This window comes from Trachurus trachurus (assembly GCF_905171665.1).
Source record: "Trachurus trachurus genome assembly, chromosome: 6".
Lineage (NCBI taxonomy): Eukaryota > Metazoa > Chordata > Actinopteri > Carangiformes > Carangidae > Trachurus > Trachurus trachurus.
The window spans coordinates 29,345,989-29,359,428 of NC_139897.1; the positions used below are offsets into that span (position 1 = coordinate 29,345,989).

The 13,440-nt window shown below is 44.6% G+C and overlaps 1 protein-coding gene across 3 annotated transcripts in view; it reads right to left on the reverse strand.

Moving 5' to 3' along the window:
* Positions 1–13,440, reverse strand: part of LOC310987544 (uncharacterized protein) — a gene marked incomplete at its 5' end in the record, with an annotated part of 45,336 nt that overhangs the window by 21,085 nt on the left and 10,811 nt on the right. For 2 of the 3 annotated variants that reach the window (XM_083973852.1, XM_083973853.1), the window contains 9 exons: positions 7,559–7,720; positions 7,812–7,985; positions 8,077–8,250; positions 8,342–8,515; positions 8,611–8,784; positions 8,896–10,681; positions 10,835–11,060; positions 11,195–11,273; positions 11,459–11,563. In XM_083973852.1, coding sequence (XP_083829978.1) covers positions 7,559–7,720; positions 7,812–7,985; positions 8,077–8,250; positions 8,342–8,515; positions 8,611–8,784; positions 8,896–10,681; positions 10,835–11,060; positions 11,195–11,273; positions 11,459–11,563 — 3,054 coding nt within the window. The remainder of the gene's footprint in view (positions 1–7,558; positions 7,721–7,811; positions 7,986–8,076; positions 8,251–8,341; positions 8,516–8,610; positions 8,785–8,895; positions 10,682–10,834; positions 11,061–11,194; positions 11,274–11,458; positions 11,564–13,440) is intronic. The other variant, XM_083973854.1, reaches the window with a different exon arrangement.

The following is a 13,440-nucleotide window of genomic DNA, read 5'->3' on the forward strand; positions in this document are numbered from 1 at the left end:
TAGATTGACAGTTTCACCCGCCAATCACAAAAGTTACCTGCATTTGGCGTGTTGGTGGGGGCCAATTTCATGCCCTGGATGTTGCTTCAGTGTGAGACACACACTTTCACTCTCTAACTGTCAAGCTGCACAAACAAACGTCACACACCAAATACAATGAAGACACAACAGGTGAGGAAGAAGAAGAAGAAGAAGAAGAAGAAGAAGAAGAAGAAGAAGAAGAAGAAGAAGAAGAAGAAGAAGAAGAAGAAGAAGAAGAGTGCAGCTAGCTGTGAACAGTGGATGGTTTCAGTGTTTGATGAGGAAGGAAACACACTCAACACGTTTGTTAGAGCTCAGTGAAACAGTGAGTTTAGTGAGAAACACTGAGTGTGAACACAACTTGTGTTAGTTTGAAGAAAACTCCCCAGGAAGCTGAAGAATGAGGCTGTGAGCAGGTTTCCACAGGAGCCACAGCAGCAGTGAGTGGATGAAGGAGCTCTAATAGAAACCATCTGATCACAGTGACAGGACGGATCAGGATCTCATGATCAATGACTCTGTTCTTCTCTGCTCTTCACACAGATCAGCTGCAACACACTGGGCTCTATTTTTGGGGCACAGCGAGGCGAACCCTGGCGCAGCCGGCGCAGTGGCATTTTCCTCCAGTGCAACAACGTGCGCAGCGGATTTGGTAAATTGGTAGACTGCTGTGCGCCGAGATGGGTGTGGTCGCGCAGCAGGGGGAGGTGTCGACAGATTCACCTTGGCGCAGTGACAATTTGTTGCCAAAAGGCCGCGATGAGAGTGCGCCGAAAGCTCGCCAGCTCCAACCTGGTCTAATCTCAGCGCAAGGCGAAGCGCAGCCAGAGTAGTGGTAATTTGACTGCCCAGCTCGCAGTGCGCCCACGTCACCAAGACCTCACAGGCAGGTTTCCACAGTTCCAGGCACATTTAAATGCAATTAATAATCACAATAACCCCTATTTATTGTAACTATCTGAATCAGCACATACACATATATCTATATCTATATCGATTGTCCCGTCACACTGATGACAGATCAAAGGCTGTCGGCATGCGTAACGGAAACTCAGCCTGACTGAATTAACACAGATGAAACCAGGGAGGGACTGGACAAAAAAGCAGCTGTGGATTTCCCAAGAGCAGGACAGTGAGGATGGATTACTGCATGTCACTGCTGTGTTGACACTACACACTGTGCCGTTGTGATGATCCGCTATATTTATTTATTTACTTATTGATTTATTAGCGGGTGAGCGGCCGCATCGTCACGCGACCATAACAAATGAAACTGAAAACAAATAAATCATCTCTCACAGCAAACCACAATCAGCCTCGGCATCAGATAGTGAGCAGATATTCACATCTCCCATCTCAGGAAAATTCTAAAGAAAAAAGAATCCGTTCTTACTTAGAGTTTAATGACACCACTGATGTCAGCAGTAGCATTCTGTGGGAAGCCCTTAAAGCCACTATTCATGGACAGGTGATATCTTATATTTCCCAAATGAGAAGGGCTGAACAGGCTAGAATGGTGGAAATTGCAGAGAAACTTCTAAAGCTTGATGGAACCCACTCCACCTCTCCATCCCCCACCCTCTATAAGAAACGGTTATTACTACATGCGGAACATGAGCTGTTAATGACACGAGTAGTGGAGAGACAGCTGCGACTGCAACTTTTTTGAGCAGGGAGATAAGGCGGGGAGACTCTTGGCCAGTGTTGGGGCTCGTTACTCAAAAAAGTAATGTATTACATATTACATATTATTCTCAAAAATAGTAATGCCATACATTACTTTATTACTCCCTAGAGAAAGTAACTAGTTATATTACTAGTTATATTACTCGTTACATTTTTTTTCTACTTACTCTAAAATTGCATTCAAGAAGCTGGAAAGTAAATAAACTTAAGCAGTAATTTTTTTCGATGGATCAGTTGTGTTTACCGTTTCATGTGTCATAGTCCGTTAGACAGATTAATTTAGTAGGGAGGTTAAACCCAAAAAATAGGCCTTTGACTTCAAGTCATGATGCAAAGGTCTCCTTTGGCATGGAAGTACCTTACGGTCATACAAATAAATCCATCCAAAGACACAAGTGAGATCACACTTTGCATCCGAAATAAACACGTTTTTAAAATGCCCTTTTTTATTCGAGAAAACGCATGATAAAAGCACATTCCATTTAGAATGTCCATATAAACAGCGGAGATATCTACAGCTTCTGAGACAACATGGAGCTGCTTTTGTGACAGGATATTGGGTTTTATTAATGTAAAAACATTATTAAAACTATACTGATACTGATTTGTTGAATATCAGACGGAGTGCAACAAATATAGCCTACAAGTAGTTAAATAATAAGATGTAATTCATATCACAGTAGTGTCAGGAAAGACCAGTTAGCCAAATATTGTGTTGGTCAAAATATAGGCCTACCTATAACTAGTTACTGCTTGTGTATGTTGATTTTAAAAAGTTGAATTTACATGTATGACCCATTCTGAGTCATATTAGAAGTCAAGTTAAAGTCAAAAGAAAAATGTTTTTACTGTTCTCAAATGTAAAAATGGGTCACATTTGACCCTCCACATTATTTAAGGCTTATATAACCTGATACTGAAATCATTTTACATTGTGCTCCTACAGTAAACTAACAAATTTTAGTGTAGAGCGCCCTTAATAAGCAATGTTCACCTACATATAGGGAAGTTTAGGTTTGCAGCTCCCACATAAAGCATATGATTAGGACTGACTTATTTCACCTGCGTAGTATAGCTGGCTAAGATCCTCTCTTAGAGTAATGCTGAGAAACTGGTAAGCTTCATTATTTTGGTAGATTTTTGTGAATGCTTGTTAATGCTCATCTTATCAATATCATGATGTTACAGTATCTTTATTTCTTACTTCAAATTAGCCATAATGGAATGTCATGACTGGACTTTGGGCTTCCTATGTCAGTCTACAGATTGAAAAACATTAGATCCCTGTTCATCCTTCAAACTAAGAAACAATTCTGAAATATTGCAGTTATGTTACAAATAAGCTGTAGATAACAGGAGCTGAAGTCATTGTAGTTTATATGGACATTCTAAATGGAATGTGCTTTCAGTATGCATTTTCAATGTATGCAAAAAGAAAAATATACTTAAAAAAATTAAAAAAATAAAAAGTTGCTTAACCTCCCTACTAGTTACTCCTCTAACACATCCGGGGACGGCTCTCCATTCCGACACACCTCCACTTCGACACCCCACTGTTCCGAAATACCCCCACTTTGAAACACCGCTGTTCCGACACCCTCCCCCCGCAGCTGTCCAATGTCCAAGGTGCTGAACCGCGTGACGTTGTTTACACTCTGTGTTGCCGCTCTGTGTTGCCGCTTGAAACGTGCGCTGCTCAGGGACTGGGCAGATCTGTCCCACTTGCTTTCTCCCCGACTCCGTTGTTGGAGATCTCCCACACAATAAAAGAAATAGACTTTTTTTTCACCCCCCGTGCTCCGCTCGAGCACGGCTGAACCCGGCTTGAGCTCACACCGCCGCTCGTGCTGACAGCTGACTGAGGGAGATGCTTTGGTTGGGCTTAGGCAATGAAGAAAAGAGTTGGTTAAGTTTAGTAAAAAAGACCGAGGCTAGACAGGCTAGAAGCATAATGAACGTTATATGTCATTAATATGAAGTATTTGCTTGTTTTGCAGTTAATTATGCACATGATCCGTTTGACCCCAAAAAGGAAAAAAGGATCAATGCGCATTGCGCACTGCACAGCCTCCGGTTCCTTTCTGATTACGTCCGTCTGTCCGTTCGGAGTAGCGGGGTCTTTAGAAAAAATAGAAAACCCCGCTATTACGATGAATGGAAGTCTATTTTCGGAAAGGCGAGGCTTCGGAAAGGCGGGGTGTAACCAACACATCCGTGGGTCAGTTTGACACGTCAGAGTTTTTCAGAAGAGGGGCAAGTCAGGTTTAAGTGTTTGGGAGTCACTGTCGGGATGCGAGTAACAGCTGTAATCTCGTCACTCTGCACTTTAACACTGAGCCTGTCTGTCGCTCTGCCGGTGCCGCGGTCACACTGTGTGTGCTGATAAAGACACAACGTAACGTACGGATTGTCGAGTCCTTCTGATCTCAGTTTGTTTTGAAACTACATGTTTTACCCGGTTTCTCTGTGTCCACCGCTTTATTCTCGTTATTTTGCTCTCTCTCACAGAGAGAGAGAGAGAAAGCTACATGCTCCTATAAATGGAAGAGCTTGTCACAAAGTAGCGATGACAGTTTGAACTAACGGGACCACCCATTGGTTCGACCTCCTATTGGTCCGACTTGTGGTTGATTTTGTTGGAGTAACGGGAGATCGAACCAATGGGAGGTCGGACCAATGGGCAGTTCCCGCGCTGCCGTCATTAGCAGTCATTAGCGGTAGCTGGTACACGGTGGTGGCGGCGCTTGGGTCTTGTTCCTTTCATAGGGAGCAACAACACGGGAGAGGTGTTGCGGAGGGCGTGCGCACTCTGAACTACGGGAGCCCAGCAGGGAGCGTTGGTGGTGAATGTTGAAGAGAAAATCGATTTTCATTAAAATAAATAGACGTAAAGTACAAATTCGAATTAATCGATAAAATCGATTTATCGCCCAGCCCTACCTGGGGTCTTATTTATAACCGTTCAGGGTTTAAAATTAGCACCCGCCACTCGCCAAATGCGGGTAAAAATATGTTTTGGCGAGTAAAATTATTAGGCCACTCGCCATTGGCCGGCAGCTGGAATATGCCAACTTCACTATATAATTGTCATCATAAATGCTGAACAGTGAAACGAACACAGTTTACAGCTACAGGAGATGTAGGCTACTGACTGTGTTTTGAATATCGGAGTTGTCCCTTGTTCCTCAGTGATTCAACATTGTATCAAGTTTTCTGCTGTAACGTCTGCGTTCAGTCGGTCATTCAGAGGTCAGAAGCGAGCGACGCTAGTTTGTGGTAACGTGTTTATGTGGCGACACTTCGCGATGGTGAGAGGTAGGGTTACCACATGTCCCCGACAATATGGAATCATCCCGTATTTGCAAGTTAAATAACCCTGTCCTGTTTTGCATCAATACGGGACCGGGTTTGTCTCGTATTTCCGAGTTCACTTGAATGCAGCACCACCCCACTCGCAATCCTGTGAAGAGGTGCCGACTCTGCCCGTGATCAGGTGAAACTCTGTGTTTTGATCACAGACAAGAGTGGGAGAGATTCAAACACTGGGCTCGACAGTGTCAGTGACACTCTGAGCCCTATAGCCCCGCAGCCCCCGCCCGTAAAGCCTTTCCACCGAATCAACAGTCTTTTTTTTTTTTTTTTTTACCGCAACATATGATTCACGTCATGATAACTTCTGTATTTAGGCTATTCAAACTTCCACAGTCCATAGTTCTCTTTGTTTGATATTTCAAGAGACTTTTGGTTAAGTAACCATGGACAGCTCCTAGACAGGCTAGGATATTAATCTAATTGATTAATCTGTAAAATATGGTGCTGTAAAAACAACGATGTTGTGTTGTTATTTTTGATCTGGAAAGTTGCATGCTTCTATTAATAGGCTACTGTAGGATGAACATTAGGCAATCTATATTTAAAAAAAAAAACCTGTGTTCACACCACTTATTCAGTCTGGATTAAATGGAAGTTTCAAAACTCACATCACTATATCTTCCTCTGAAAGCCAATTTATGTAATGTCTGTTGTCATTCCATCAGCTAATCTAAAGCTATTTTTTTATAGGCTATATAGATTATCAATTTAGTTTAGGAGGCAGGTGTGTGTTGTTAAGGCAGCTGCCTAACTATAATGCAATGGGGAAAACACTGCTGATTTTAATGACTTTGTGTTGTGAGCAGTTCAGTGGCCGGTGAAAACATATTTTGGCCGGTAACACCATTGGCAGGTAGATCAAAAAGTTAATTTTATACCCTGTAACCGTTGCATATGCACAAAACGGGCCTGAAAGTGGCGTACGTGACTTTCCACGCCAAGGTTGTGATCTATAAAAAACAAACTTGACGGGAGAATGTGCGCAGCTCTAAGCAAACTCTGACCCATGCGTACGCATGGTTTGGAGGAAAAGGGGAATTGGCGACGCAGACGGTGTGGTGGTGAACTGAAGTCAGACTCAGGAAATATATATTGAGTGAGAAGAACAATTATGTTTTCATTATCGGCCGTCACACATTTAATTTAAACCCGTATGCGCTAGATCCATGTTGCCACGGTGATTTAATTCAACAGCGTTACTTTGCATTGGACTGGTGTTTCAGAAACATCTTCTTAGAATCTAACTGAAAATTCTAAATCAAAATTCCTTCTCTATATTTAATCATCACCATCTTACCATAATATTGTCCACTACCGGAGCGCAGGAGGAGGAGAGGACGGCGCGGCTGCATGGAACAAATACATGGTGTAAATAACTATATGTTCCTATGATACTGTGAACATATGATCGAGAGTCAATTAAATCTCAAAGCCTGGAAAAAAAAAATCCAGTAATTGTTCGCACAATTGTTACATTCTGTTTTCTTGTACGAGAAGTGTCAAGTTTGATCATTCCTCAGAATGTAACTGATTCTGCTAATTATTCAAAGTTTTATCGATCAGTCTAATTACTGTAATGTATAAATACAGCAGCAAGCCCCGTGCGTAATCCTGCACCATGGCACCGCTGGAGGAGAAAGGAGGGAGAGTAAGACCATGATGAAAGGTTAATAACTTGTTTCAGATTAGAACTGTTGTCATATTGTAAATGTGCCGAACCGGGTCCAGCATTTGAGAGGGCAGCGCACTGAAACCGGTAACAACATGGTAAATGGTAAATGGTCTGTATTTATATAGCGCTTTTCCATCGGAACGATACCCAAAGCGCTTTACAGTACACATCACATTCACCCATTCACACACACATTCACACACTGATGGCGGAAGCTGCCATGCAAGGCGCGAACCACGACCCATCAGGAGCAAGGTGGGTAAGGTGTCTTGCCCAAGGACACTACGGCAGCAACCGGGACAGAGCGGGATTCGAACCGCCAACCCGCTGATCATTGGACGACCCGCTCTACCACCTGAGCCACTGCCGCCCCAAAAACATGTCACATGTCAGGTTGCCACTTCCACACCTGCAGCTAATTCACAACACCGACAGAACAAGAGCACGTCAGGCTCATTTACATGCAGATCGCATTCATGGGGTGGTTTGCACTGACCATCTACGGTTAAAACGGGGCGTGTACAGGGCGGAACGTGAAGCTGATTCAGCTGCGCACACTTGTAGGAACTCTGTGATTTGTAAAGGGAAGTTTGCTTAGAAGTGTGCGTGTGCATGGTTTTATAAATCGGAATATTTTTTGGCGCATGCAAAACTTGGCTTTTTTACATACACTTTTAGTAACGATCCTACGTACAGTTTTAAAAATGAGACCCCAGTTGTGATCAGGTGAGAAAGGGGCCATAGAAAATATCCCAGCTCCTCCTCCTCTATCAGACAGTGTGTGTGGCTGCAGCAGCCTCTCCATACCTGAGAGAATCCAGTCTCCAGTCTGGATCCTCCAGTAGCTTCACTCCTGAGGCTCCTGGATTATTGTAGCTCAGGTCCAGCTCTCTCAGATGGGAGGGGTTGGAGCTCAGAGCTGAGGCCAGAGAAGCACAGCCTTCCTCTGTGACCAGACATCCTGACAGACTGAACACACACAACAACACACAGGAAGCCACTGTCAACACCTGCTGCTGTGTTCAAGTGTCATAAGATAAACAGTTTAATGGATCCTCACCTGAGAGTCTCCAGTCCACAGTGTGGACTCTCCAGTCCACCAGACAGCCGCTTCACTCCTGAGTCCTGAAGGTTGTTGTTACTCAGGTTCAGGTGTCTCAGATGGGAGGGGGTGGAGCTCAGAGCTGAGGCCAGAGAGGCACAGCTTTCCTCTGTGACCAGACATCCTGAAAGACTGAACACACACAACAACACAGAGGAACCCTTTGACAACACCTCCTGCTGTGTTCAAGTGTCATCAGATAAACAGCTTGATGGATCCTCACCTGAGAGTCTCAAGTCCACAGTATGGACTCTCCAGTCCAACAGACAGCAGCTTCACTCCTGAGTCCTGAAGGTTGTTGTTACTTAGGTCCAGCTCTCTCAGATGGGAGGGGGTGGAGCTCAGAGCTGAGGCCAGAGAAGCACAGCCTTCCTCTGTGATCAGACATCCTGAAAGACTGAACACACACAACAACACAGAGGAACCTTCTGTCAACACATTCTGCTGTGTTCAAGTGTCATCAGATAGACTGCTTGATGGATCCTCACCTGAGAGTCTCCAGTCCACAGTATGGACTCCCCAGTCCACTAGACAGCAGCTTCACTCCTGAGTCCTGAAGGCTGTTGTTACTCAGGTCCAGCTCTCTCAGATGGGAGGGGTTGGAGCTCAGAGGTGAGACCAGAGAAGCACAGCCTTCCTCTGTGACCAGACATCCTGACAGACTGAACACACACAACACACAGGAAATCACTGTCAACATCTGGAGGTGTGTTAAGGTGTGTTCAAGTGTCATCAGAACAGCTTGATGGATCCTCACCGGAGAGTCTCCAGTCTACAGTGTGGACTCTCCAGTCCACCAGAAAGCAGCTTCACTCCTGAGTCCTGCAGGTTGTTGTTACTCAGATCCAGGTGTCTCAGACTAGAGGACTGGGAGCTGAGGACTGAGGACAGAGCTTCACAGCTTCTCTCTGAGAGGTCGCAGCCACTCAGTCTGAAGAGATGAACATGAGGAATTAAAGAAAGGGATTTATTTTCTGTCCTGTTAAAAAGACAGAAGTATTTTTATACAATGATGAACATATCCAACTATCTCTACACTTACAGAGCTTTGTTAGAGGCTTTGACCACTGGCAGCAGCCTCAGAAGAGCCTTCTCTGAAGTAGAGTATTTCTTCAGATCAAACTCATCCAGATCTCCTGATGACAGTAAGATGAAGACCAGAGCCGACCATTGAGCAGGAGACAGTTTATCTGTGGAGAGACGTCCTGATCTCAGGGATTGTTGGATCTCCTCCACTAGAGAACGATCATTCAGTTCATTCAGACAGTGGAACAGGTTGATGCTTTTCTCTGCAGAGGGAGTCTCTTCAATCTTCTTCTTGATGTACTGAACTGTTTCCTGATTGGACCGTGAGTCACTTCCTGTCTGCGTCATCAAACCTCGTAGGAGAGTCTGATTGGTCTCCAGTGAAAGACCCAGGAGGAAGCGGAGGAACAAGTCCAGGTGTCCATTTGGACTCTGTAAGGCCTCGTCCACAGCGCTCTGGTAGAAAGGTGTAATTGACCCTTGAGACCACCGAGATGTTGTATGTTGTTGTGACATCAGGTTGAGTCCAGAGTTGATGAAGGTCAGATGGACATGAAGAGCAGCCAGAAACTCCTGAACACTCAGATGGATGAAGCAGAACACTTTGTTCTGGTACAGGCCTCTCTCCTCTTTAAAGATCTGTGTGAACACTCCTGAGTACACTGAGGCTGCTGTGATATCGATGCCACACACTGTCAGGTCTGATTCATAGAAGATCAGGTTTCCTTTCTGCAGCTGCTCAAAAGCCAGTTTTCCCAGAGACTCAATCATCTTCCTGCTCTCTGGACTCCAGTGTGGATCTGTCTCAGCTCCTACATCATACTTGACCTTCTTCAGTTTTTGATAAACCACCAGGAAGTGGATGTACACCTCAGTCAGGGTCTTGGGCAGCTCTCCTCCCTCTCTGGTCTTCAACAGCTCCTCCAGAACTGTAGCAGTGATCCAGCAGAAGACTGGGATGTGGCACATGATGTGGAGGCTTCGTGATGTCTTGATGTGGGAGATGATCTCTCTGGCCTGCTCCTCATCTCTGAACCTCTTCCTGAAGTACTCCTCCTTTTGTGGTTCATTGAACCCTGTGACCTCTGTCACCATGTCAACACACTGAGGAGGGATCTGATTGGCTGCTGCAGGTCGTGTGGTTATCCAGAGGCGAGCAGAGGGAAGCAGTTTCCCCCTGATGAGGTTGGTCAGCAGCACGTCCACTGAGGTGGACTCTGTCACATCAGTCAGGATCTCAGTGGTGTGGAAGTTCAGAGGAAGTCGACACTCGTCCAGACCGTCAAAGATGAAGACGACCTGGAACTGATCAAAGCTGCAGATTCCTGCTTCTTTGGTTTCAGTGAAAAAGTGATGAACAAGTTCCACCAAGCTGAACTTTTTCTCTTTCAGCACATTCAGCTCTCTGAAGGTGAAGGGAAATGTGAAGTGTATGTCCTGATTGGTTTTGTCTTCAGCCCAGTCCAAAGTGAACTTCTGTGTTAAGACTGTTTTCCCAATGCCAGCCACTCCCTTTGTCATCACTGTTCTGATTGGTCGGTCTCTTCCAGGTGGGGCTTTAAAGATGTCTTCTTGTCTGATGGTTGTTTCTGGTCTGTCTGGTTTCCTTGAAGCTGTTTCAATCTGTCTGACCTCATGTTCATCATTGACCTCTCCAGCCCCTCCCTCAGTGATGTAGAGCTCTGTGTAGATCTGGTTCAGAAGGGTTTGGTTTCCTGCTTTAGAGATCCCCTCACACACACACTGGAACTTCTTCTTCAGGGCAGATTTGAGTTTACGTTGACAAACTGCAGCAAAATGTTCTGAATGAAAACACAAGAAATCAGACCAATAAGAAAATATAACATGTTAATTCCTCTAAATTACAACTATATGAACATGTTTCCCTCCATGTGTTGATGCCAGTAAACGTCTCATTTGTCCATCATGTTGAATCTTTAGAGAAATCCTCTTACTGCTCTGCAGATGCTCAGCCAGCTCCTCCTGCTTCATCCTCCCCAGGAGCTTCACTGTGATCTTCACTAACGCCTCTCTGATGCTCCTCTGCTCTTCATCCTCACCATCCACCACCTCCTCATCCTCCCTCTGACTCCCTGAGCATTCTGGGTAATTTGGACCCAGAAGCTTGTGGATCTTGTTCAGCTCGTTCTTCACAAAAGTGACCATGTTCTCCTCCAGCAGCTGAAACAGAAACTCTATGAGTGACAGCATCAAACTAAAACCTGACAGACTGACAATCCACTGGTGTCAAAGTGCAGCATGGAGATGATGGTGAACACAACAGATGTAACAGCAGCTGTTGGACATGTACCCACCATAAAAATGGAGTCCAGGTGTGTTTGATGCTGTTGGGCAGACTGACCACTGGGAACCTCTGAACTCTCCTGGTCCACTCTGTGGAGGAATCAGTGTGAAGTGAACATCAGTACAGAGAGATAATACAAGATGGACTTTATATGTCCCCTGAGGACATTCACCACAGACAGAGACACTTTGATTTCAGACCTGATCCAACGACACATCGTAAAAACTGGTTCATTTCTACAATAACCTGAATCTGACTGTCAGTCACAGCTTACATCTGATCAGCTGATCCTTTAAAGTCAATGAACCCGCCCATTGACTGGTCGCTCTTTAAAGACAGACAGCTGGGTTCAGGAGAGTCTTGTCTCTGCTGCTGGATCCTGAAACAACAACATAACGGATGTGAAATAGTTTTAGGTTTTCAAAAATAAGAAAATGAACACAGAAAAAAGATGAACCGTAAAGGAACTTGGATGCAGGATTTGTGACAAAATACACATGCATTTTAAGATTTTTACTGCTAATGGGTGATGAAGCGTTTAAAACCAAAAACAATGAGCCCACCGATGTATCTCTCCATTGCCTTCAACAGGCTGTGTGCTGCATAATGCGCTGCAATTCTGGGTCCGAATTTCCCATGCACTATGCGCGTCCTTGATGGCATTCAAGTTACGGAAGAAGACAAGCGCAGTGGACCCAAACTAGTGTTTGGGTAACTGACATTTTGTTGAATGAACACACTAATGCTGTCAAAGAAATATACTAAAGTTATACTAAAATGAACTACTACTAATTAACTTGTTAGTCTATTTACTTTGTCGCTTGTCACGATGCTCTGCCTGGATGCCTGCCTCAACTTTTTTAAATCAACAGACACAAGCAATAAGTTGTTCTAGGCCTATTCACAATATTTGATACAGGTGAATTGGTCTTTCCTGCCACTACACTATTATGATATTACATATTTAACTAGCCTACTTCAATCACAGAAGTATTGATTTGTTGAACACCTGCTGTAAACATTAATACAACTCAATAACCTGTCACATAAGCAGCTCCATGTTGTCCCTGTGTGATCTTTTTTTTTCTCAACCTTTATTTTACCAGGAAAGTCCCTTGAGATTAAATCTCTTTTGCGAGGGAGACCTGGCTGAGAGATTGCACTGGTACAGCAAAGATAGAAGCAGGTTACATGACAATACAAACACTTAAACATAATAAATACATAAAACAAACATATCATCATTCAGGAATAGCAGGTGCACTTTTCTGTTAATTTATGTTTTATAAGGGCTTTGAATTCACCCGTGGAGATGAAATTGGACAGTTGAAGGGTGTTCTGAGTGCTGGTCCAGGACAAGGGGCTGCATAGGAGAAGGCTGCTCTACCATGCTCAGTATGAATCCTGGGAACTTCATACAACTTCTGTGTGGAAGAGCGGGAGTTGTACATACTGTCTGCTGGTGATAACAGATTGCACAGATATGACGGCAATTTATCGAGGAGCGCTTTATAGATGAAAGTAATCCAAAGGTGTTGTCTTCTGAGTGATAGTGAGGGCCCCCCCCCCCCGGTCGAAAAAACGAATACTGCAGTACCACTCAAATAGTGACCCCGAACATTCGGATAGTGAAATATGCCACTCGTTGCAGCCCTAGTGCTTAGGCACCTGGTCGTTTTGAGCTGGTTTCCTTTCGGCGCCGATGTTAACAGTTGTTCACACCGGACTGCACCTCTGCGGCTGGCTCGCGCCCTGCAGCGATTTTGGCATCTGGTCTATTTTGTGCGCAACCAGGTGTAAAGGCTGATGCACACCTAAAAAATATTAGAAAGTAGTAGAAATACAAAATACTATTTTGTGCGCGAGCAATTGCGTCAAGCCAGGCAGGAAGTCACACATGAAACAACAACAACAACAGTTCGGTCACACACAGAGAGATTATGCGCTTGCGAAATATTTATGTTTTCACCCGGGCATCAGGTGCACCAGTGCGACCTAGAAAAATTATTAGTCGCACCCTTTAAAATTTGGGTCGCTTATGCGCTCTCTGGAGCTCTCTCTCAGAGCGAGTGATCAGAAAGACTGTGTTGCAGGGAGAGCGGAGCTCAGCTGGCCCCGGCTGAATGTAGCACTAGTATACGTCGGCTGTGGAAATATTCTGGTTAGAAAAAGAAGAGCGTCAGGTGCTGCACAGCGTCAGGTATAACTTCATAACGCAGCTCAAAGCGACCCGGTGCCTCACAGTGACCAAGCTCA